At 43.5% G+C, this 24,704-nt stretch overlaps 2 protein-coding genes across 3 annotated transcripts in view; one reads left to right on the top strand and one right to left on the bottom strand.

Moving 5' to 3' along the window:
• The first annotated feature begins 470 nt into the window (after positions 1 to 470).
• On the top strand, positions 471 to 15,635 carry tmem120a (transmembrane protein 120A). Its single transcript, XM_033045988.1, has 12 exons — positions 471 to 671; positions 2,896 to 3,014; positions 3,533 to 3,649; positions 4,568 to 4,627; positions 4,712 to 4,807; positions 6,087 to 6,176; positions 9,003 to 9,068; positions 9,891 to 9,952; positions 11,345 to 11,437; positions 13,635 to 13,699; positions 14,528 to 14,596; positions 14,963 to 15,635. Exons 1-12 carry the CDS (start codon positions 609 to 611, stop codon positions 15,074 to 15,076), a joined length of 1,014 nt encoding a protein of 337 aa, XP_032901879.1. The 5' UTR covers positions 471 to 608; the 3' UTR covers positions 15,077 to 15,635.
• A 1,297-nt stretch (positions 15,636 to 16,932) lies between these two features.
• LOC116988942 (NADPH--cytochrome P450 reductase) overlaps positions 16,933 to 24,704 on the bottom strand; it is an 82,578-nt gene continuing 74,806 nt past the window's right edge. The window contains exons 15-16 of one of the 2 annotated variants that reach the window (XM_033045986.1): positions 24,274 to 24,359; positions 16,933 to 22,878 (exon numbers count right to left, since the gene is read on the bottom strand). In XM_033045986.1, the coding sequence (XP_032901877.1) occupies positions 22,734 to 22,878; positions 24,274 to 24,359 (231 nt within the window). In that variant the 3' untranslated portion in view covers positions 16,933 to 22,733. The remainder of the gene's footprint in view (positions 22,879 to 24,273; positions 24,360 to 24,704) is intronic. The other variant, XM_033045987.1, reaches the window with a different exon arrangement.

Here is a 24,704-nt window from a genome sequence, read left to right as displayed (position 1 = left end):
TCCGCCCGGTTTCGACGAATGCAATCAACCTGGCGTGCACAATCAAATAAGATCAAATAGAACAAGTTGTCCACCAACTTTAGGCTGTGCACGCCATACGCAAGAAGAAGGTCCCGAAAAGCCACCTATTCACGTTCTCCAGAGATGCAGCCTGACCCGTTGAGTATCTCCAGCACTCTGTCCTTCTGCAACGAGCCACTCACTGTGACTCCACTGTGATGTTCTGACCACCCCGGCCTCATACCACAGTGACGCCTGGTCCCATTGTGATGCCCAGCTCTGCCGGACTCCACTGTGACGTCGGGGTCCGCTGTGACGTTGGGCTCCACAGTGACGCCCCGTGCGCGGCGAAGCCCCGCCCATGAAATTGACACAAGGCCGCCGGCAGCCCATTGGCCAGAGGCCTGCGTGCGCGTTCGGTGGCGATTGTTCCCTCTGAGTCGCCATTGGGCAGCGCTGGAAAGGGCGGGCCCTCGCCCGCCGGCCACCGCGCTGATTGGTCATCTGACGTCTACCCCGGAAGCGCGCCGCCCGTTTGTTTTGATGTAGCGCTAGCGTAGAAACAGACGCAGCCGGGTCCGGGAAGGGGATCGGCCAGCAACGACAACATGGCTTTCCAAGAGTGCTGGGAGGAGTGGGAGCACCTGGACAAGGATTACCAGATATTGCAGGTGAGCAGGACCCGCGTCCGCCCTGAGCCTCCACCGCTCAGCGTCACATAGCCACACGTCCCGCCCCCTGCCTGTCTCTGATTGGCCACTGGCCGGGGCCTCCTCCTCCCGTTTGGCCACGCCGCCGTCACTCAGGCCGTTTGTTGAAGAGGCGAGGCAAAGGGCAAAGTGTAGCGATTTTGGATTAAGAACTGCAACGTGTCACGTCTTCCAGAGGAATGCAGCCCTTCAAACACTTCCTTCTCCCCAAATACAGCATCGTTTCATCCCATCTGTACTGCTAGTTTAGACACAGATAGACACAAAATGCTGGAGTAACTCAGCGGGACAGGCAGCGTCTCTGCAGAGAAAGAATGGGTGACGTTTCGGGTCGAGACCCTTTAGACTAAGAATCAGGGGAGAGGGGAACGAGATATGGAAGGTTAAGGTGTGAAAATGACAGATCAAAGCAGGCGATGATAAGAGAATGTTGAATGGTTCATCGTTAGCTGGGTGGAAAGTGACAACGAGGCATACAACAGTAACATTAATTAGGAAGACAGTGAAACTTGTCGGAGAACCAGGATGGGGGAGGGATGGAGAGAGAGGGAAAGCAAGGGTTACTTGAAGTTAGATAAATCAAATATCATGCCGCTGGGTTGAAAGCTGCCCAAGCAACATATCAGGTGCTGTTCCTCCAATTTGCGTTGTTCAATTCAGTTTAGTTTATTGTCACGTGTACTGAGGTACAGTGAAAAGCTTTTGTTGCGTGCTCCGCGCTGACCAGTGGAGGAGACCCAGGACTGAATGTTCCGTATGGGAATGGGAGGGGGGGTTAAAGTGTTTAGCATCCGGGAGATCGTCTAGGCCTAGGACTGAGCGGAGGTGTTCAGTGAGATGATCGCCGAGGCTACGATTGGTCTCGCCGATATATAAGAGTCCACACCTGGGACAACGGGTGCAGTAAAAGAGGTTGGAGAAGGTGTAGGTGAAGCACTGCCTCACCTGCCTCACTGTCGGGGTGCCTGGACGGGCTCAAGGGAGGAGGTATAGGGTCAGGTGTTGAATCTCCTGCGGTTGCAGGGGAAAGTACCTGGGGAGACGGTGGTTGGACTTGTTTTAATTCAACACCACTAGCAATAAACAGCATATATCTTAAATTTCATCCTCTATTTTTACTGATAGTTGTATTTTGCCTTTAATGAAAGGTCTTAACAGTCATCTTAATGCAGACTTCTATATTTCTGTGCAAGTATCTTCATATTTCCCTGTCATTGTGCAGATCCTTATTTCTGTCATCTAGAGCAGCGGATGCAATAGATGAGGTTGGAGGAGGTGCAGGTGAACCTCTGCCGCACCTGGAAAGACTGCTTGGGTCCTTGAATGGAGTCAAGGGGGGAGGTAAAGCGACAAATGTAGCATTTCCTGCGGTTGCAAGGGAAAATGCCAGGAGAGGAGGTGGTTTGGGTGGGAAGGGACAAATTGACCAGGGAGTTACGGAGGGAGCGGTCTCTGCGGAAAACAGACAGGGGAGGAGATGGGAAGATGTGGCCAGTGGTGGGATCCCATTGGACGTGGCAAAAATGTTGAAGGATTATTTGTTGGCCAGTGGTGTTAAACTATGCCGTCTGTCAGACAGAATATGCTTCAGTTATGAAAAACTTAGTTCTACCTCACCTGAGGTCACTGGTGCATACCCAAAACAAGCTATAGACTCTATGTTGATATCTTGTGCATTACAACTACCTTTGAGAACTTTTGCTATGTTTTCTATTTCTTCAAGATCTTTGTTAGCTAAAATCACTCTCTCACATTTTCCTTGTATGTCTTTACCTACATCGCCAGGAACTTTACGAATACCGTCAGTTTGTTGAAAAGTTATTCACTAATGTATCGCCACGTTTCTCAAGGGAAGTGATAGCTTGTGGGAAGTTTGCAAAATTGGAAGCAATAAACACAAGATCGCGGTGGAGGGACATTTTCTGCATGATTTCACTGAGGATCCTGACTGCAGCAGATTCTTCTTCTTCAAAACAGTTGACGATTTCTTATCTTTTCAAAATTTGCAGCATGGAGAGCGTGGAGACATTGGAAAGTTGTAGGCCCACGAGAAAACTTGCCTTTCCCATCTGCCTGTAGCAATCGCTAATCTGTGGGGTGATGTTTTAATTGTCAAGTGCAATGTAAGGTTGATGGGTGGTAAATTTACAGCAATATTTGCACTTTTCCTGCCTCTGCTCCTCAGGAAACACACAAGCTTTACAAGCAGCAGTTAGAAGAGGTCATCAAACTTCAGAATACCTGCCTCACTTCCATTGAACGCCAGAAGAAGAAATACAAGGAACTCGCCAACAATCTTCAACGGTAAATAATATTTTCAGGAGATGGGTCTCCTTAGCTTAATTTTCAGTTGTTCCTGCACCCATTCCTTGTTTAAATTAATGTTGTTGTCTTCTTTCACTGGGGATGGGGGGAAGGAAAGGAAACTAAATGATGTGGAAAATAACTTGTAATTGTATCTTGTATCATATATTCCCAGAGTGTCCCTAACAGAAAAGAGTTGACAAATTTTGTGTTAGTTGAGAAATAGGAGTGGTCCACAGGGCCATGTGATCTTCCACATCCTCTGGTGCAATTTGCCTTCTTGAAATCTTAGCCAAGAAAACATACATTGACAGAGCGGTATTAAGCGACGCACTTCATTGTCAATCTAGATGATGATCCAGGAGTGAACCTGTGATCTTTGGACTCAGAAATGAAGGTTCAGTCGACAGAGCCAAGCGTGCTGCTGTGCTGCCTCAGCTGCCTGTCTCGCAGTGCAGTGGGATTGGGTAATCTTTGTCAAGCTTGCCTGCTGATGCATTCATTCCCTGTTCTCGCAGATGTGAGCCGTTGGACAGTGAAGAGCATTCGAGAGAGACTGAGTTCATGAAGGAATTGATGAAGGAAAGACAAAACATCTTCTTTGAAATGGAAGCTTTCCTCCCAAAGAGAAATGGGTAAGCAATGATTATGAGTGACCTTGTCTGTGTAAGCTTTTGGGCAACATGGGAGACACTGCACTGTGGGGATGGGGACCAACACACAAGTTTCCATGGAATACTAGCTCTCATAGAGTCATACAGAATTGCCTTTCTGCCCAACCTGCCCACACTGACCAACATATCCCATCTACACTGGTCCCCCCGCCTGCATTGGCCCATATATCTCTAAACCTGTCCGATCCATGTACTCTTACTTACAGCCTTAAGTCACTCAAATATTAACTTAGATTCTGGGCGGTTGGTCAGTTGGAAAATCACATTAGAACAGATCATCAGTCAAAACATATTTTCTGAATAATTACAAATTTCTGCTGCTTCCATTTAACAAGGAAAAGATTGAAATTAAACATTGCAATCGAGATTAAAATGTAAATGTACTTAGCCTATAGCTTTACGTATGTTTCCCATGGATTATTGGGAAAGATTCCTCTGCACTGATTGTGGTGAGTTTCTGGCCACAGTGTGCAGGGTAATCGATCAGGGAGTGATCCCATTACAGATTCAAGTGTGAATTAAACAGCTGGGAATTTGGAGGCCATGCACTGGGGTTCCTGCTCGGTTTACTCCCATGCAATGTGCTTCACTGATCCATCTCCTGTAGTTGCAAGAGAAGAAAAATCTACAATTGAAGTCCTGTCCTTTCAGCATGAATGGCCCCTGTGGTCTCCTTGTTTGAGAAGCTCAATCAGGGTCCTGTGGATGAACGGTGTTGCAGGTTGCCTGGAGTTTATGCAGCTGTCTTTGAGAGTTGGAGTAGGGATGGCTAGTGCTTTACCCATGCAGTTCACTGTGGAAAGGAAAGCTGCATCACGGCTCTGTCTACTGCACCTCAGTGGAGGGGCTGTGTCACTGGCTTGTTTTCTTTTGTTGCAGGTTGTACTTGACTCTGGTATTGGGAAACGTCAATGTCACCCTGCTCAGCAAGCAGGCCAAGTGAGTATCTGCAGGGCCCCATTCCTTTGTCCTTTTTGAACTTGGGTGTTCCATTTCATTTTCTACTAATTGTTCACGCTCCAGGTTTGCCTACAAGGATGAGTATGAAAAATTCAAGCTCTTTCTCACCATCATCCTTCTGCTCATCTCCTTCAGCTGCAGGTTCCTGCTCAATTCCAGGTGAGCTGTTATTTGGCCTCTAACCGTACTGCAGTAAATGGGGAGATGCCTGGAGTAGGCGCAGCTGCCATTGAAAGCTGGCGTAGGGATCGCTAGTGTGTTACCTGTGCAGTTAATTTATTAGTTCAGTTTAGTTTAGAGATACAGCACGGAAACAGGCCCTTCGGCCCACCGAGTCCATGCCGACCAGCAATACTGCGCACTTACACACACTAGGGCCAATTTACAATTATGCCAAGGCAATTAACCTACAAACCTGTACATCTTTGGAGTGTGGGAGGAAACCAGACCACCTAGAGGATGCCCACGCAGTCACTGCGAGAACATACTAACTCTGTACAGACAGCAGGCATAATCAGGATCAAACCCAAGTGCTGTAAGGCAGCAACTCTGCTGCTGCGCCACTGTGCTACCCTCAGGTGCATCATGGTTGTGCCAGATACTGCCCTTGGCCAGCGTGGCACTTGTGTTAACAACTCAACCCCAGGGCAGAAACGCTGGCAGACTTCGGCCTTCCTAACTCATCGGTCCTGAGACCAGTCATAGGATGATGAATGCTCAGTGACGCAGCTGGGTGTTGCCTGCATGATCACATTGGTTCCATCTGGGTGCTCTGGTTTCCTCATACAGCCCAATGATGAGATAGCAGGTTAATCAGCCATAGTGCAGTACCCTTTGGTTAAGGTGAGTGACAAAGAATGAAAGGGGGTGGTTGAGTCCATGTGTGGGAGAGAATATTTGGAAGCCTACACAAGAATAACGTATTCCCTTGTAGGCTTACAACTATACTCACCCACACATGGTAGACAAAATTGTCTACCTTCGATTTTTCCAGCATCTGCAGTTCTTTCTTGAACATTTCACCCACACATGGGCTCAACCATTCCCTTTCATTCTTTGTTACTCACCAGGGAGAATGGGAGTGACGTAGCTGGCATGGACCCAATGGGCCAAATGGCCTTTTGTGTCTCAATAATTGATCTCTTCCATGATAACATCAGAGCCTTGCTTCCTTGGTCAGCTTGGGGGATTAAATCTTGGGCAGAGAGGCCCTCTGGATAAACTTGCAGAGCTCTGTAGGATGTCTGGGATCTTGCAGGTTGTCCACTCTGGCTCGGCGGTGGTCTAGACTGGGTTCTGATGCTCCACACCTCAATGACAGCAACTCAGATTTTACACATTATTAATTCTGTGTCTGCATTCAACCTGTAGGTGACTCTCGATAGGGGTATGGTGCAGGAGCATTAACTTATTACCCTTTGGATTTATTCTTGTACAGGGTGGCAGATTCAGTGTTCAACTTCCTGTTGGTGTGGTACTACTGTACATTGACAATCAGGGAGAGCATCCTCATTAACAATGGATCGAGGTAAGGACTAGAGACTGGGCACTCCCTCACCTGCAGAAAGAACCGTTGTTCTCTACTGACCCACTTGTTGCTTTTATTTCAATGCCTTAATAATACCCAGAATGGTCATTGTCCTGCAGCTGAATTTCCCTTTTTATTGTTCCTACGCTGCAAGGTACAGGGTGGAAATGCCAAATTCTAGAGGCATAACTTTAAGGTGAGACAGAAAGGTCTAAGTTGATGTTTAAGGAGATGTAAGTTTTTTCCCCACAGTGTGGTAGGTTCCCGGAAGGTGCTGCCAGGGGAGGTGATTGTTTCAGATGCAATAGGCATTTCAGAGGCATTTATACAGATGCATGAACAAGCCAGGAGTGGGGAAAGAAGGACCACGTACAGGTAGATGGGATTATTTAAAGTGGCATCATGGCTGGCACAAGAATGGCCTGCTCCTGTGCCCTAATGTTCCATGACAGTCTAATCCTTGTGCAATCAACTTTGTTCATCTCTGTCACATTATCGCTGACTGTTGGATGTTAGATTGCCATCACCTGTGAAGCATCTTAGTTGTTGGTAATGTGCTGAAGAAGGGTCTCAACCCGAAACGTCACCCATTCCTTCTCTCCAGAGATGCTGCCTGCCCGCTGAGCTTCTCCAGCTTTTTGTGTTTATCTTCGTACTAAGGGATACGTTTGACCAGGTTAGCAGCTCCTTGCAGGTGAGCTCTTATGGGGCTTTTTCACGGGGCGACTTGACACAAGATGTAACCAGAGTGAAGTGGTCGTGGTCTAGCACGATATCACACGATATAACGGGGTGTAGGTAAAGAGTTCCCACGGTACTCGGCATTTCCGTTATTTGTGCGAGTGACTTGTCCGTCTCCCGAGCTTTCCCGTTAAATCTTGAATGAACATTGTGAACTACACGTGGCACAAATGATGTCACTTTTTTTTTCACACACTATAAATATCCTCCCTTGGTTGAATTGGCTCATTTGGAGACATGCATATACTAATTTCGAGTACAGGATGGTGGTTTTTTTCATTGACGCGCTGTATGCAGCAGCCCACTATGTGCATCGAGGACGCTTGCGTGAAGGCAGAAGGGAGAGATTAATTAAAAAGAGAATTAAGAGGAAGTCTCACTGGGTGTGAAAGAGCAAAGAGGCCATCTCTGCGCTTACTACAATTCACAATTGGGGAGTGTGCCGTGGCAGGACAGCTATATTGATGGGTAGCCGACCACAGGAACACTACTGCATGTTAGCAGAAATGCATAGCAAATAAGTTGACTTTCTAGTGTTGTCCTCTGAAAAGTGCTTCCTATAAGATGTTCGTCCGCAAAACCTGCCATTCAGCACATTGCATTGTCCCTTTTAATGCCTGAGTTTAGGCTTGTTGCGGAGGTTAATGAATATAATGTGTTTAAAATAATCTAGCGTGCCTCATTTGTTGATTTTCGTGTTTGCGAGGCCCTTTTATAGACTAATGTTTGGTGTGATGCACCTTCTCTCAATATGTGCAAGAAGTCGTCTTTTTATATTGTCAAATAGGAATAAAGACTTTGTCTCACATTTACCGTGCTGATTGGCTTATTTTATTTTCTACCGAGAGGTGAAACTTTCAAACGTTTAAATAGCTCAACAATTGATGGACCTGAACACTCAAAAATGAAACCTAATGAAAATGTGATTATATCACCTCCCTTCAACTATTTTGTGTTTCAGCATGAGAGGGATTATAACATTAGAGACATTCATCGTAGTGATGTGTTAATGAAGAATTGCAGACATCAAGCTGATAGTAAAAAATATATGTATTTAACAATGAGGTAAACAAGCACTGACAATCAAACTGCTGAGGTAAAAGCTTTATCACACTTCAGGCTATCATAAAATGTGGAGCCACCAACAGAAACAAAGTAATGCCCAAGAGGAAAAGACACACATATTAACATACAGACATTTATAAAGGATATTGAGAACACCTTTTTTACTCACCTTCTGTCCCCTCTGTCCAGCTTCCGGGTTTACCGTTCGCAGGAGTTCCCACGGTAACCGCAAGAGTTATTACGGATATCGCACGGATATCGCACTGGCCACTACGTTCATATAATGTTGCAATGCTCAACCACAAGTGTACAAGTCACTCTTGGAGAAATTCAAGCTTGCTTGAATTTTCTCCCGAGTCACCAAGTTACACGATTACCTGCCGTTAGCGCCACGGTGGTCCACGAATGCCGTACTGTTATCGCACGAGGTTCCCACGATGTTAAGCTCTGGTTAACTCTTGCGTCAAGTCGCCCCGTGAAAAAGCCGCTTTACTATTCCCCAAGAACATTTAGGCCGTTTCCCACATTCTGCTACAAACCTACAGTGCAGGCTAGGGGCAACTAAACATTAACCTTCCACTCATTGGGATGAGCATTCTGGGGAAATCCTCGTGGTCACGAAGAGAACATGCAAACCCCACACAGTGGAGTACCTGAGGTCAGGATTGAACCTGGGTCTCTAGAACGGAAACAGCATCTTTACAGAGCGGTACCACTGGAAGATGTTGGTCCGTAGCTGCTAGGTACCTAGCCTTCTCGTAGGTTTTAAGCCTTCGCCGTACAAGAGGTGAGCTGTAAAATATGTTCAAGAGATGTTCAGTAACTCTGGTCACCGTCACACAAGTGCATAATTTCTCTGTCTGTAATCAGCTAATAGACGGAACCCAACCGGAAGCTGATTCATTCACTATGGCTAAGTTTTGTGGGGGGTAACATTTTCTCTGTGGAATGGAAGTTATTGCCATTTAATTTGCTTTTAAATTGCTATTTAATTTAATTGTGTTTCTACATTTTTCTCAGGATTAAAGGCTGGTGGGTGATTCACCATTACATTTCGGCTTTCCTCTCGGGGGTCATGTTAACCTGGTGAGTTCACGTTTCTTGGTGAAGGACCAGATCGGGGGCAGCGTCACCGGATCGTACCTTTAGACACAGGGCCGTTGTTCTTTAAATGACATGAGGGTATGGTGCAGAGCAGCAGCAGGGGTGCAGTGAGGGTGGGGGTGGGGGAGAGGGGTCGGGATGCATGGGGACTGTGGGGAGAGACATGGAACAATGTGGAGTTCTTGCCTCTGATCTTGGTCAGAGACTTGTGACTGTTTCCCCACGATATCTGCATCAGTTAGAACAGCAATTCAGGAACAGTCCTGGGTAAAAGCATTTTTAAATACTCTTTCAATCTCGCCACAACTCTCAATTCTTTTCATAGTTCCCCTTTAATTTTTCACTTTTGTGCACAACTCTATTCATTCCTGCACCGTCTTTCTTTGTCACTTGCGCCAACAAAGAATAATTGACTTCACAGTGTTGGGAGGGATTTGGGGTAGGATCCCTTAGTAATCTCAGGAGATGGCAATGTTGTCCTGTGGGAACTGGATGCATTCATTTCAATGTCCCCAGCATTGATCCGATGGGATGTGGCCTTGGTTTGTGGGCCTTTAAACCCGTCCAGTCCATAAATCGCACGCAAATCACCACTGCTTAGAACTCACAGATATCCACTGAATCAAGGTGTGGGGTTAGTGCAGGAAGGTGGAGGTGAGGTATAACGATAAGCCATAACCTTTCCACATTCAACTGTTTCCTTGTACTCTTGTTGTGTATTGGGCTTCTAGTTAAAAAAAACGTGAAATCCTTGAAGCACGGTTTTTACATGCATAATTACAACTTTAACTTTACTGTGTTTAGGCCCGACTCGAAGATGTACCAGCTCTTTCGAAACCAGTTTCTCTCATTTTCCATGTACCAGAGTAAGTGCTCTATTGCTTCCACTCTCTTTACACACCGCTCCTCCCCTCTCACTCAGCACTACCAGATGTCCGATATCTCCTGCATTTGGCCCTTATACCATTTAAAAAACCCACAACTGCTAAACTCCAGTTCTAGGTGCTATCTCATTCTGTGTGTAATGCCTGGGAATATATGGCGTTGTGTCCAGATTTGTACAGCTCAACTTGCTGAACCTGTGGCATTTTATCGAATAATGCTGCTGAAGTTCATCGCTGGAAAACCGATTCCCATCCCAAGACTCCACACTGTTTCTGAAATTGCCTGACGGCCATCCTGCCATTTGTATATCATAAGGGATGGGAGTAGAATTAGGCCAATCAGCCCATCAAGTCCACTCTGCCATTCAATCATAGCTGATCTATCACTCACTCCTAACCCCATTCTCCTGCCTTCTCCCCATAACCCCTAACATGTACCTTCAGTGCAGTCGCTCCTCGTGGCGTCATGAGAACAGACAAAGTAGGAGTGCCCTCTCTTTCCCCCCCCCTCCCCCCCCCCCCCCCCCACTCCCCTCCCCCCAAGCGTATGTGCTATCACTCAATAGGCTGATCTGACTGTAACATTTCCACATTCCTGCCGAGCCTAGTAACTTTGCAACTCCTCTCTAACCATCCACTAGCCTCGGGATCCATTTCCATGCCAGAGCTGCTACCTGGCTTTGTGTAAACGTGCTGTGTTTTCCCTTTGTCTTTGTGAACTTCACGTTTTGGGGGTAGGTTTCCGAGGGGTGAGACAAGGTCACGTAGACATGTTGAGTCTGGAGTTTGAACCACACAGTTCTGAAGATGTGTTGCTCTACCAGTTCAGGGTTCCTTTATCCACTCTGACAGAGTGGCCTCTGAGCTCATCACTAGAGCTCTGGCACACATAGTGGTGCAGTTGACAACTCCTCTGGGTGGGTGAAAGGTTCAATTACACCAGGTGTGAAGTTTGAAGAAGGGTCCCGACCCAAAACGTCACCCGTTCCTTCTCTCCAGAGATGCTGCCTGTCCCACTGAGTTACTCCAGCTATTTGTGTCTATCTTCAATCACACTATGTTATATCCTATTCATTGCTCAACTGGAGCCAGCTGTACGTAGCCGGGTGTGGAACTCGCTGTATGAAAACCGTCAGCTGAGTTTCCTGGATTAGAACACTGCTGCAATGCTGTGCGTGGACTGATAATTTTATCTAGTGTGACATTTAGGCCGCATGTAAACCTCCCTGTGTGAAGGGATCTCGGACATGCTGTCCCATGGTACAGTGATACAATAGGACCTTTTAAACCCAACTGCTTGCAGTGAAAGATACACAAAAGGTTGTGTTTCTTGGCTGGCCAGGGTTCTGACCCATGACTGCTTGTATTGTGCAGGTTTTGTCCAGTTTCTGCAGTATTATTATCAGAGTGGCTGCTTGTACAGACTTCGAGCGCTGGGAGAAAGACACAACATGGACCTTACTGTGGGTGAGTCACTCAGCACCATGAGGCTTGTGGTCAATAAAGACTGCGGCAATAAACTAAATACAATACTTACTGCTTCAAGCCAGTGTCATTACCACTTGTCTTTCCATTCATTGATTTACCTGCATTAACATTTATTTTTAAATAGCATATTTAATGTCTAAATAATGTTTCGTGCACAGATAATCTGTATAAGGATAAATAGGTGTAATAATTCCATAGACCCAGATTAAACTCTTAATTTTGCTCAAGACACTAAACTGATTTATTTTCATTTACACCCAGTTCTTTTAGGTAACATGGTTTTCTCAATTAATTGTATTCTGCACCTTACTAGTAACCACCAGTTAAGGCCTTCAACATGCTGATAAATCTTGATTCTGACTGATGTTATTACATATAATTCATGGAGACAAGCAGCATGGAAACAGGCCATTCAGCTCTGTGTTCATGCCAACATTCAGCACTCACTTGCACTATTCCCATTTTATTCTTTTCACGTTCCTATCAACTCCCCCCATGTAATACAGTGTGGAAACAAGCCCTTCGGCCTAACTTGCCCACACCGGCCAACGTCCCAGCTACACTAGTCCCACCTGCCTGCATTTGGTCTATATCCCTCCAAACCTGTCCTATCCATGTACCTGTCTAACTGCTTCTTAACGTTGGGATAGTCCCAGCCTCATCTACCTCCTCTGGCAGCTTGTTCCATATACCCACCACCCTTTTTGTGAAAAAATTACCCCTCGGATTCCTAATAAATCTTTTCCCCTTCACCTTAAATCTATGTCCTCTGGTCCTCGATTCACCTACTTTGGGCAAGTGACTGTGCATCTACCCAATCTATTCCTCTTATGATTTTATATTCCTCTGTAAGATTACCCCTCATCCTCCTGCGCTCCTGGGAATAGAGTCCCAGCCTACTCAACCTCTCCCTATAGCACAGACCCTCCAGTCCTGAGCAACATCCTTCCTAAATCTTCTTTGTACCCTTTCCAGCTTGACAACATCCTTCCTATAACATTGTGCTCAGAACTGAATATAATACTCCAAATGCAGTCTCACCAATATCTTATACAACTGCAACAAGACCTCCCGACTTCTATACTCAATACTCTGAATGATGAGGGTGTAGTGCGTGGGTCTCGACACTAAGGTGGCACGACCCTTGGGAGCCGCCACAAGGGCCAATATACCAAAATGGCAGGCAGTGACTAGTGGGGTACCGCATGGCTCGGTGCTGGGACTGCAGCTAGTTAGAATATACATCAATGATTTGGATGAGGGGATTCAAAGTAACATTAGCAAATTTGCAGATGACACAAAGCTGGGTGGCAGTGTGAACTGTGAGGAGGATGCTATGAGGATGGAGGGTGATTGGACAGGTTGGGTGAGTGGGCGAATGCATGGCAGATGCAGTTTAATGTGGATAAATGTGAAGTTATCCACTTTGGTGGCAAAAACAATAAGGCAGATTATTATCTGAATGGTGTCAAGTTGGGAAAAGGGGAAGTACAAAGAGATATGGGGGTCCTTGTTCACTCACTGAAAGTAAGCATGCAGGTACAGCAGGCAGTGAAGAAAGCTAAAGGCATGTTGACCTTCACAACAAGAGGCGTTGAGTATAGGAGCAAAGAGGTCCTTCTGCAGTTGTACAGGGCCCTAGTGAGACCATGCCTGGAGTATTGTGTGAAGTTTTGGTCTCCAAATTTGAGGAAGGACATTCTTGCAGTGTAGGTTCACAAGGTTAATTCCCGGGATGGCTGGACTGTCATATGTTGATAGAATGGAGCGGCTGGGCTTGTATAGTCTGGAATTTAGAAGGATGAGAGGGAATCTTATTGAAACATATAAGATTATTAAGGGATTGGACATGCTAGAGGCAGGAAACATGTTCCCGATGTTGGGGGAGTCCAGAACCAGGGGTCACAGTTTAAGAATAAGGGGTAGGCCATTTAGAATGGAGACGTGGAAAAACTTTTTCACCCAGTTGTGAATCTGGAATTCTCTGCCTCAGAAGGCAGTGGAGGCCAATTCTCTGGATGTTTCATTTTACAGGCTGCAATATCGTTAATGATAAAACAACTTTTTTTTCACATTTAAAGACGACATTCAGTTTAATCCAACATCAAATATGTTTTGGTTCTTGGTAAGAGCAAGTCTATATCCAGTACTGATACTCTTGGGGTTGTCTTTGCAGAAGGTTTCCAGTCATGGATGTGGAGAGGCCTCACCTTTCTCCTCCCATTCCTGTTCTTTGGCCACGTGAGTGATTTTTAAATATTGTATAGTGTGATCTGAAGCTGAAGCCCTGTTCTTGGGAGATTGGCCCAGGCTTTGGTCAAGACACACGTTGCCCCATCTGGTGGCCAGTACTGGGAACTGCATTCATTGATCAAGTCAGAATTGGGCCTATACGATACGATAAAACTTTATTCAATCCTGGAGGGAAATTGGTCTGCCAAGTGACAACACACAATGTACACGAAAACTGTTGGCTGGTTGCCGTGCGCACAGCACCTTCACCTGCAAAAGACTATACTGTTATTTGCACTATATTTGTTATTTATTTAACTTTATTTTCCCCATTATACACAATGTTTACATATTCTCATATTCTGTTGTGCTGCAGCAAATAAGAATTTCATTGTCCCGTCCGTGACATACCACAATAAAACACTCTTGACTCTTGGAACAAATGAACAAACAAACAGACTTTATCCCTTAGGCAGAGGATTCTACACCCTCCCCCACACCGGGTACCCATTTGTTCTCCCATTGGCCCTCCCAGCGGTCGCCCCAGGCCAGGTCCCCATTGTTCTTCACGGCCATCTTCCCCTCCCCCCTTTATGCTCATCGACCGCTGATCGTGGGTAATCGCGAGGCCCCATAGCCACCGAGGTCCCCACCACCGCTGGGGCTCCTATTGCCGTAGAGGCTCACGATGTCGCTGAGGCACCTGCTGCCGCTGCCGCCTGGTGGTGGGGAGAGGAGCATCCTTACTCGTTACCAGGTACTAGGATCATATACAGCCTATCCCTAGATCACTGTCAGTAGACCTTCTGCTGACCTGATGCTTCTCTTCCTTTGCAGTTCTGGCAGTTATTTAACGCGATCACCTTGTTCAAGCTATCAGACCACCCGGAATGTAAAGAATGGCAGGTAAGCAAAGCATGAGGGGGAGTTATCTTTGGAAACATTCTCCGACCAACCTCAGCATTGCCTTCATGACATATACCGGATAGGTTTGTTATGAAGAGAAAATATTAACTAATAAGCAGGTAAGCAGCAAGTGCAGAGTGCTGTGCAGTCAATGAGCATTGCCTAGTACTACAGGTTGTGCAGGTCCTGCAACTCGATGCATTGGGATTAGAGTTGAAGGCTTGAGCTGCACGTCTAGCTTTACTTTTGCCTTCGAGTTTGACAAGGGGTAGATTTTTAATGCCCCTGGTTCCATCTTCGAAGGTTGATGATCATTTCCCTCAGTTTGCCTCGGTCTAACCCGCTGCACTCATTTCTTTGCTGCAGGTTTCCATGTGTGGCATTACATTTCTCATTCTCTTCCTTGGAAATTTCCTTACAACCGTTCGTGTCATCTACCAAAAGCAGAAGCAGAGGGAGAATAAAAACAAAGAGTTGTGAGGCACGACAGCGAGCTGCTCCGGTTATGGTTACACTCCGGTGAAATGTGACTGTTTAAGTACCGTGTGGCTTTTCACCTTCACTGACCTCCGTCCATTCTAGCCAGATCACCACTAATCATGAACTGCGTGTGTTCGGGGACATGTCAATTCAAGAACTGACTTGTGTTTAAATGATCACCCAATAAATTTGTACAGGCCCACTGAAGCATACATCAGAAGTGCGGTTCAGTGTTTCTGCTGCATTACTGACAGCTATATTGGTGGGGACACGATGTGGCTCGACTGCGGCAGCAATGTTTTTAACTGTTCTATGTCTATTACAATTTGGATTTCCACACATATGCATTGAAGTGTGAAGGTCAGATCATAGATCTCCAGGCTCTCCTTCAGCCCATCAACATGGCCCTGGTGTGTTGAGGAGAGGGGCTGGATTCATCTGATGAAGTTTACATTGGGGATGGCTATGCTCATTTGTTTAATGGTGTTGCTGTGGACAAGAATAAGTGCTCATTGAAAACCAAACCAAAGTTTTTGAATAAAGTATAATTAATTTTGTTTTTAATGTCTTTTGTGTTATTTTAAAAAAACTTCAGAAACAAAGAACAGCAGTTGCTAGTTCACAAAAAACACCAGTGGTGACTAACTCAGCGGGTCAAGCAGCATCTCTGGAGAACCTGGATAGATGATGTTTCATTACTTTGTTTAGCTGTTTGAAGAATGGTCCTGATGCAAAACATTACCTCTCCAATATTTTCCTGAGATGCTGCCTGACCCACTGAGCTACTCCAGCACTGTCTCTTCTCACTCAAGCTTGCACCAACTGAGGTTGATCCAGGGCAGGTGCTCATCGAATCTCCCCATGGTGTACACTTATCTTCAAGCTAATCAGGCACCAAGCATTGCCTTATACCACCCTTCCCTTCTGGAGAAAGGCCAGAGGAGACTGTGGACAGTGAGTGGCTGATTAAAGCAGTCCACCTCTAATACTGGAAATCAGACAATAAAAGCATTATACAAGAGGGCAGGTGAATCTGTGGAAAGAGACGAATGGAGTTAACGTCACAGGTCAATGGCCTATTGTCACGAGGATTTGATTACTGCTCTACCTGGAGGCTGAAAGGGTGTAGCTGAAGGATGATCTAACGGATGAAGGGCATTGCAATTGCAAATGGGCCTAATGTAGATAGAATGGCAATCAGGCAGGTTGGGAAGAGATTGTGGTGAAGGGATGCATGGGGAAGAGAGAGTACATTCTAGATTCACCCTAACTTGTCATTCATTTTCCAAGAACAAATAAACAGAAGGTCTTTGACATTGACACCTCCCTGCACTGCAGCTGCCTGACCAGCTGAGTGTATCCAAAATGTTGTTTGTTCATGCAATTTTTAGGGAATGCCTTTAATTGTAGAAGATGGTCAAAGCAAAAATTTGGAGCTGGAAATTTTGTTGACAGTTCTTAACCAGGGAGAATGGCTTCTTGTTTTGATAATTTAATCAATGGCAAGATCTGCATAAAATACTTTTATAGAATGGAAATTGGCTATTTAATGCCCTTGTTTCTTGCATTTGCACACAAAAACACTTTGCATTGATAAAGTACTTTGGCAGGAACTCTTGTACAGAAATCATCTTTAAGGAAATCATCCTTTATTTGATGTTTTGAATGCCCAAACTTACTTTTGTTGCACAGGGTTCAGAATCTCTGCAGCTGACAGGCAGTGGCCTCTCTGGAACACAAAGTTCAATGGACACCAGCTTTCGATACTGTCTTTTAAGATCACTATTGCCTCGAGCAATCATTTAGGTGGGTTACAGTACCTTGGGCCCCAAGTAGTCAGTGAAGAAATCAGTCCAGATTTTTATAAACTGTTTAATCATTTTGAAGACAAATTACATGATAACAGGTCCACACAAAATAAAACATGACGGAACCATTAGGAACCAGAGCAAGTGAGAGTTAGATGAAGATAATGATCTTATATCCAGTCAAGAGAGATTAGATATTTAAAAACTGATGCTGTGCTTGCCTTACTGTCTGGAAAAAAATAAATTCATTAGTAATGGAACACTAAGGCTTTACATTAATACATATTGTTAATTTGAATAGAATTTCTAATTGATGTACAAGATGGTTAATTAGTTCAAGGACAAACGTGTGTCTAAAATTCTACATTACAAACAGGTCCACTTGGACAACACAGCATGGACGCTAACATATACCTTAATTGGCTCACCATGACAGGCAGTTCTCCAGTAACAGGAAAGTCACTCACAATTTAATGCGTTTAGAAATTTGACGGCCACAGATACAAACTGGAGCTTCCCCAAAGACCATTGTTAGCTTTCTTAGAGCTTCCCACAGGTTACGAGTCATTCAGGGGGAATCAGCAATGCCCTGGCACAAACCCTTTCAGACCAAGTCAGTCAAGTGGGCAGCTTGAGGTTCTACAGCATGTAAATCAACTGAGCAAATAACCATGGCCTTTCACAAGGAAATAAATGCAGTTAGGGTCCATCTGCCTGTGGCATTTGCAGAAAAGGCAAGTACCAGTTGCATTCTCCAGCATGAAAATTAATATATTGATAGTCCGAGAAGTTAATATCATTACTTTAAAAGTAATGTCATTTGCTTTGCTGAGCGAGCAGCCTTACCGCCAAACTAACCCAAGTCCATCTGGGATGACTGCTCAAGAGATCCAATTCATCCCTTTACACCTTCCAGTCAAACAAATGTCAGAACCTCAAAGTGATAAGGTGTTCAGAACTAAGGTCCGGGGGTTACTTAAAAGGTGTACAATGAATCCTCAAAATTTTCCTTCAAGTTCCTGTTTACAGTATGTTAATTTAAGATACATTTTAGATGTGGATTTAATCACCAGTTTCCAACCAAAAAGGAAAATCAATACAAATGAGTACATAACAGTCTGGACCAAATTGAACCAAAGTATGTACAGATCACCCAACCCTATTACAAAGTGATGATCCAAACAATGTAATATTAATAGGCACTTACTTGGGTCAACTCAATGTAATGCCTTTCACCAATTAAGATGGAGTTAGTTCTTTATCTCGTTAGATTTCAGGTGCAAGTACCTGAACCTCTGGGTAAATTTCTGCTCTGCATATTGTAAAAAAAAGTAGTGTGTAAATCAATAAAATGGCCATGATCAAACTAATGGAGACATTTTTTTTAAACTTTCAAAGATTAAACAAGGGGGCTCTTTTCTAGAAGCTTCTGAAACCCAATAGAGCTCTTCAGCATCTTTCTTAAAATGCAGTATAGGCATTTCTTCCCAGGGGTAGTCCAAAATTAGCTGTCATAAATGCAAGTCACAAGCAATTCAGGAGAAACTCTACTCAGACTGATGCGAATGTGGACCACCCGGAGATGAGGAAAATGGTCCAGCTAGATTGAAGATGGAGGTCAATACACAAAGGGATTATGGAAATATGCCGATTGGATGAAATGCTAACTGCTGGCACACAAGGATGTAGTCACTGAATGGGCAAACATATTTGATAATACTATGCAATTTCATCTTACTTTCCAAAGAATAGATCAGGAAGAACCAAGCAGAAGAGGGCAGGGCAGGTTCCCATGTTTTCTGCATAGTTTAGTTTAGAGATACAGCATGGAAACAGGCCCTTTGGCTCACTGACCGGTGACTCCCGCACACTAACACTATCCTACACACCAGGGCCAATTTACCAAGCCAATTAACCTACAAACCTGCACTTCTTTGGAGTGTGGGAGGAAACTGGAGTTCCAGGAGAACACCCACAGAGGTCACGGTGAGAACGTACAAACTCCATACAGACAGCACCTGTAGACAGGATTGAACCTGGGTCTCTGACGTTGTGCCACCGTGTTGCCTAATGGTAGTGAGGATGGGAAAGCCATCATGCCCATCCACCTGGCTGTGCATATCAGATGGAATGGTTGTATTAGGGAGGTTTTTGAAATGCTTCCAAGACAAAGCATTTAAAAATCACTTCTATTCCTCTCAGGAGTCTGAGACTGCAATTGCAGCCGGTGCTGCTAATTGTGCCCCTGTCACAATCTGTTTTTACTATTTACAGTTGACAACATCTGGGTGGAAATCCTCCCAGATGTTTTAAAGCGTTTGGCACAAGTTGACAACCTTTCTGATTCAGACTTAAGCAACCAGTATGCAAGCAGGAGGCACCACCCCTTCTCATACATCTTTGACATTCAGCATCCAAAAGTAATAATCCCAATGCATTCAGTTCATGATCATTATTAGTTACCTCCCTCTGAAATAATTTTCTCACAAACTGCTGTAGTTTGACTGACTGCTTTGATTGGGTCCCTTAAAGTTTGTTTGTTTGGACATGCTCCAGCTTGCTGAAGGTGGTTAACACAGATGATACCCTGGAAAACTGCCCATTTCTAGCCCAACTTGCGCTATTTTTTGCATTGTTGAAATGAGTGTTTTTCCGCAGGCACCACAGCATACCGCAAATGAAGCATCCAATTCCACTCTTATTGGGCCTTGCCCAACGAGACATACATTCAGTTAACTAAATCTAATCCAAACAATTAAGAAATGTGCTGCCTCAAATAAACTTTGCCCAGTGATATTTAAAAACACAAATGGAGACTACAGAACTCGTCTACTCTTCACTCTTGGTTTGTTCAGTATCGCATTTACTTTATCACCAGTCAAGAGATTGCATTGATGGCCTTTTTCCTCCATGTTCTTGAAAAATTGACCATTATCTTCATTAAAGTAAAACTAGAGTTTAGCATTCCTTGCCTGGCATTAGGCAGGAAACTAAAATAGCACTGCTGTTTGGCACTATTCAAAGACGAGCCCATCAGGTTTAAGTTGGTGTACGATGACAGATCCGCTAATAATCAAGGAATTGGATAGGTATAGGATGTCTAATACACGAGTGAACAATGGAAATAGACGCTGCATAAAAGACCATGGGAGAGTTATTTGATCTCCACAAAATCTTACTACACATTACAAAAGGTTCAACAGATTTGCCAGCATGAAGCACCAATAGAAATTATTCCATTCTTCTACACATGGAAAGGCTATTCAAAGAGCCTATTCCTTGAGGCTATCAAAAAAACATTTTGTTTTTAGTTAAAGCAACCCACATTTAAAAGGCTGACTTACAATACACAATGTTAGTACAAGGCACTTATTTGGACCTTAATTGTTAGTGAATGATTCTAACCTACAAAAGAAAGCACCCCTTCAAATTCTGAGTCACGGATTATTGTTACATAATGTACATGCAAGCCCAAGAGGTTTTCCTTTTTATAGCAGCGCAGGTAATTTTAAAGTGCTTGGTGTGGACAAAATGAGCAGTTTAGAGGGTTTAAAAATCAGGCGTTCCTCAGTTCAAGGACCCACGAGTGCAAAGATGCACTATTAAATTGCAAAATTTACTTCCCCCTGAAAGTTTATAATTTTAAGATAAAGATTTAATAATGGCAATTTGCTCCAAAATACCAGTTAAAATGGTAAATACAGGTACTAAATTTCTCAAATAAAATTACAGGAACATCAAATAAATACCCAAAGAGTCACTCATATGTTGTGTTCACAGAAATCTTTCTACATCCAATTAATTGCATTAGTTGCCTGATGAAGAGCTACCAACAAGTTAAAAAATGAGTACCAATCAATTACATCCTTAGTTTTAGAAGTGCCCCATAGTCAGTAATGATCACTTCCTATGAGAATCTAATTAGACCCAAAAGGGAATTAAATATTACATCAAGAATTGCAGAGCTGAAAGACCCAAGGCAGCAATATAACATTGGAGACTGAGAAGAGGGTCAAGGATGTTGACGTTGAGAACTCAGAGGCAGTGAAAGGACGAGGTGGCCAGAAATTACAGAGCAACAGGAAATAAAAACACATGAAACATCAACAGGACATGTTATTCAGGGTCACGTCTCAGGTCTCCAGCAGTCAGCTCACAAAGTATTGGCGGAGACCCAACAGCAGATTTCCGACCTTGTCAGACAATTTGAAAATGAAACAATAAACTTACTTTGAAGCTCAAGAAATCAAATGTTATAAATGAAATTACTCTTCATGGCAATTAAAAGTATTTATAAAACCTGAACTTATAGTTATTGCCTCTGAGGTAATCATCAGAAATTGATTATCTATGCAACATTAGATGCATGCTGCAACAATGATCTTTTAAAGTTTACTCACTGCAGCTGAGATTAAAAAAAAAGAATCTCATGACTAAAGTGAATGAAGGGAACCTTGACCTGCTTTCTGATGTTTGCCACGTTTTGCCCTTCTTTAAGGATCAAGGATTCAGAGATTTAATGTTTCTAAGCCAAAGATGATTTTACAGTATCAACAGAAAACAGAGGGAAATACATCACAAGGTGGTCAGTGCTGTGTAGAGATGCCAGGCTTTGAGCGATGGCTTTTCATAGAATGGTATCTGCAAATTTCACTTGTGGCATCTCTTCAGTTTTTTCACACTTCCATTCTATTTCCTCTACTGCAAGTATATGAGCTTGCTAGCCATGGAAGTCTCTGGTATGTTGTATTGACTGGACAATATATTTTACTGATGTACTGCAGCAATGCAGTGGAGATTAACCGCAGCTTGCGTCTTCTATTAAGTTACAGAATTTATGTCTGGATTGAGGGCTTCCAGGTAAAACATTGGATTAGAGATTGCGCTTGCTCCTATTGACACCACATCCTAATAAAGTGTAAAAACCAAATCTTTAATCTTATGAAGATAGTTAGGATAACACGAGATAACATTTCATGTCTAAGGATTAGGAACTAGATTAATGTTCATCGATCCAAGCACACCATAAATCAGCATAATTTAGTAACGTTTGTGTTAGTTATAGGGTGCTGAATAAAAATCTGCAGACTGTACCAATTTGAAAGAACAAAGAAAACTCTGGGGTTTAATGCAGTCTGAGAACCTTGCCCAGCACCCACTTTCCTCTCAAAACACAAAGAGCAGATGGAGATACAATAGTAACTGAGTAAATGAAAAGGCCTGAGTAACAGCGGGCCAGACAACATCTCTGGAGAAGGATAAACATCACCCATTCCTTCTCTCCAGAAATGCTGCCTGTCCCGCTGAGTTATTCCAGCTATTTGCATCTTTGTTTTAAACCAGCATCTGCAGTTCCTTCCTACACAAATGAAAAGGCCTATTCAATGTATGTGAAATGATCCTCTCTACAGAAAACCTGGTGCTGTTTTCAATGTTACTTGTTACATTTTCCCATATTTTATTTGCGACATTGAAGTAAAAAATAAACAGAGGAAAGGCCCACACTGTACTTGGCCTTGGGAATCAAACTCCACTGTGTGTGGCAGCTGACCATTTAAATTATTTCTATCAAAAACAATTTTGCCAGAATTTGGGTATTTGTAATTCAGAGCAATTTTTAAAAGACAGCTACAGAAAGTATCTAATGTTAAATATTGATCAATTCTAATGGAGCAAGGTATTGAATAAAGCACAAGGATTTTCTCCACAGGTTTCAAATTGTTTAAAAAAAAAATAATCGTTTCATTTAATGATCTTTGCATTGATTATGGTAGGTCACCCACTGTGAACATCTGATATTCTGTTCATATGCACAAAGCAGCAAAGGGTTACTGCCCCTTCTTTCCACTTTAACTCCACACATCCGATGAGTAACGGCCCTTTGTCATCAGTTTCTTGACGTAATCAACAGCCTGTTCATGCATCATGTTTCCAAGTTCAGCGGCAATTTCATAAAATGTGTTCTGGACATCTCTTGCCATATTCTTTGCATCACTGAAATAAAAAGAGAAGAACTTGCATTTTACTGTATTTCCCCACTCTTGGTAAATCCCAAAGCACTCTGCAGCCATTTAATTTTTTTAAATTACGGTAATGTAGGACATGTTATAGATATTTAATGCAAATTGACTTAATGGTGCAGGCTGAGGGATATTCACCAGAACACCATGTGTTATTGATTTATGAAGACATTATCAATCACAATTATTTTGGAGTAAATTAGTGAAGTGTGTCTGTCCCCCTCAATAAAAGAACTGAACCTGCTGCCCAATTTGCCTTGATCTATTACATATCAGAACCGTAATAGGGTTCATGCGTTGAAATTTATGAAGGTCTTTAGCTCCCCATTAAATATACCAGCAGATGTCAAGTACCAGTCATTTTTAAAATTAATCTTTACCTTTAATGCCTATCAATAAACCCGACAGACCAAACTTTTACAAGTGTAGCATATTGCTCCTCTCAATTATTGTTGGAGATTGAAGAAATATTTTCAACTTTTCTTCATCTTGCATCTCATGTTCTTTTTATTCATACTTCTATACACTATTGAATATCATAACTTACATTTATTGATATAGCCATTGGTCAAGAAATTTGTACAGATGGCAAAATTGCTTTCAGCCCAACACCTCCAAAAATGAATTATTGCTTACCAACCAAAGTGCACATTATTGCAACTGTTTTTAGATTGAATCTAGATTAGAAATGGATGGTGTTGACCTTCTGAGCACTAATGGTACCACACTCATCCAGGTCGCTCAGAGTATTCTAGCAAGCTCGTGGCCTGCACCTTTTAGATAGAGGAAGGGCCTTGGAGCATCAGGTGGAAAGTCTCTGGCTACTGAATACCTCGCATCTGACTTGATTTTCGAGAGACAGTATCAGTCAAGTTTCTGGTCAGTGCTAACCTTAGGATATTGTTGGTGGGGTCGCAGCAACGTAATGCGCTGAATGCAAGGGTTGGTGGTTAGACTACCTTTTGTTAGCGATCATCAGTCAGTTTTATGGCACTAACATCACTCATCACATATTAACCCATGCTCAAGTGTTTGCATGGATTGCTTCATTTTCTGAGGAGTTGCGAATGGGATTGATGCACAACATTCATCTTCACTTCCCACCTTATGAAGGAACATTATTGATGAAGCGGTTAGTGGTTGAATGGTCCAAGCCAACTCCTGCAATTATGTTCTGGGGCTTCTGCTGATAGGAGTTTGGAGAAAAGAAATGCAAGGACACTCACATGGAGCATGGTTTGGGCCAAATGGCCTGTTCCATGCGATATATTCTGTAAAACGCATATTTCTCCACTTAAAATAGTACACTTAGAATTTCCCTTGATATAATGCAAGTGTGAAGCTGTGCACACACATGCCCTTCACTTACCCGCAAATGTAAATATGCCCATTCTCCTTCTGGATCAGATTCCACACATGCTCTTTATTTCTCTTCAGCAAATGTTGAACATACACCTAAAGTTTATTGAAGGTGTTGTAGTGCGGGCGGGGTATGGAAGGAAGAGGGGAGAAACAGATAAAATTAATTATTCAAAACCGCAATATACAAATGGACACCTCCACTAGCTCATTTCTTTTCAGAGCATCCACCTCTTAAATGATTTAACCAGTTTCTTCCACCACCTTATCAAAAGCTAATTCCAACAATAACTAACATTTATGATGCACATGCAACACTGAAAAATACATTGCAAAGATATTTCATGGGGCCATTATTAAACAAAATCTGATACAGACCCAGAGAAGACAATATTAGGAGTGGTGGCTGAAAGTCTGGTGAAGGAACTATGAAAGATTCTT

Source organism: Amblyraja radiata, chromosome 28, assembly GCF_010909765.2.
Source record: "Amblyraja radiata isolate CabotCenter1 chromosome 28, sAmbRad1.1.pri, whole genome shotgun sequence".
Lineage (NCBI taxonomy): Eukaryota > Metazoa > Chordata > Chondrichthyes > Rajiformes > Rajidae > Amblyraja > Amblyraja radiata.
The sequence above is the reverse complement of the archived record's forward strand: the minus strand, read 5'-3'. Positions and strand labels throughout refer to the sequence as shown.

What these genes read in the sequence shown, in the direction of transcription:
- tmem120a (XM_033045988.1), top strand. Translation starts at nt 609, where the DNA reads ATGGCTTTCCAAGAGTGCTGGGAGGAGTGGGAGCACCTGGACAAGGAT. An exon ending in TCGGGGGTCATGTTAACCTG is followed by an intron (nt 9,069 to 9,890) that starts GTGAGTTCACGT and finishes TACTGTGTTTAG; the next exon opens with GCCCGACTCGAAGATGTACC. An exon ending in CATTCCTGTTCTTTGGCCAC is followed by an intron (nt 13,700 to 14,527) that starts GTGAGTGATTTT and finishes CTTCCTTTGCAG; the next exon opens with TTCTGGCAGTTATTTAACGC.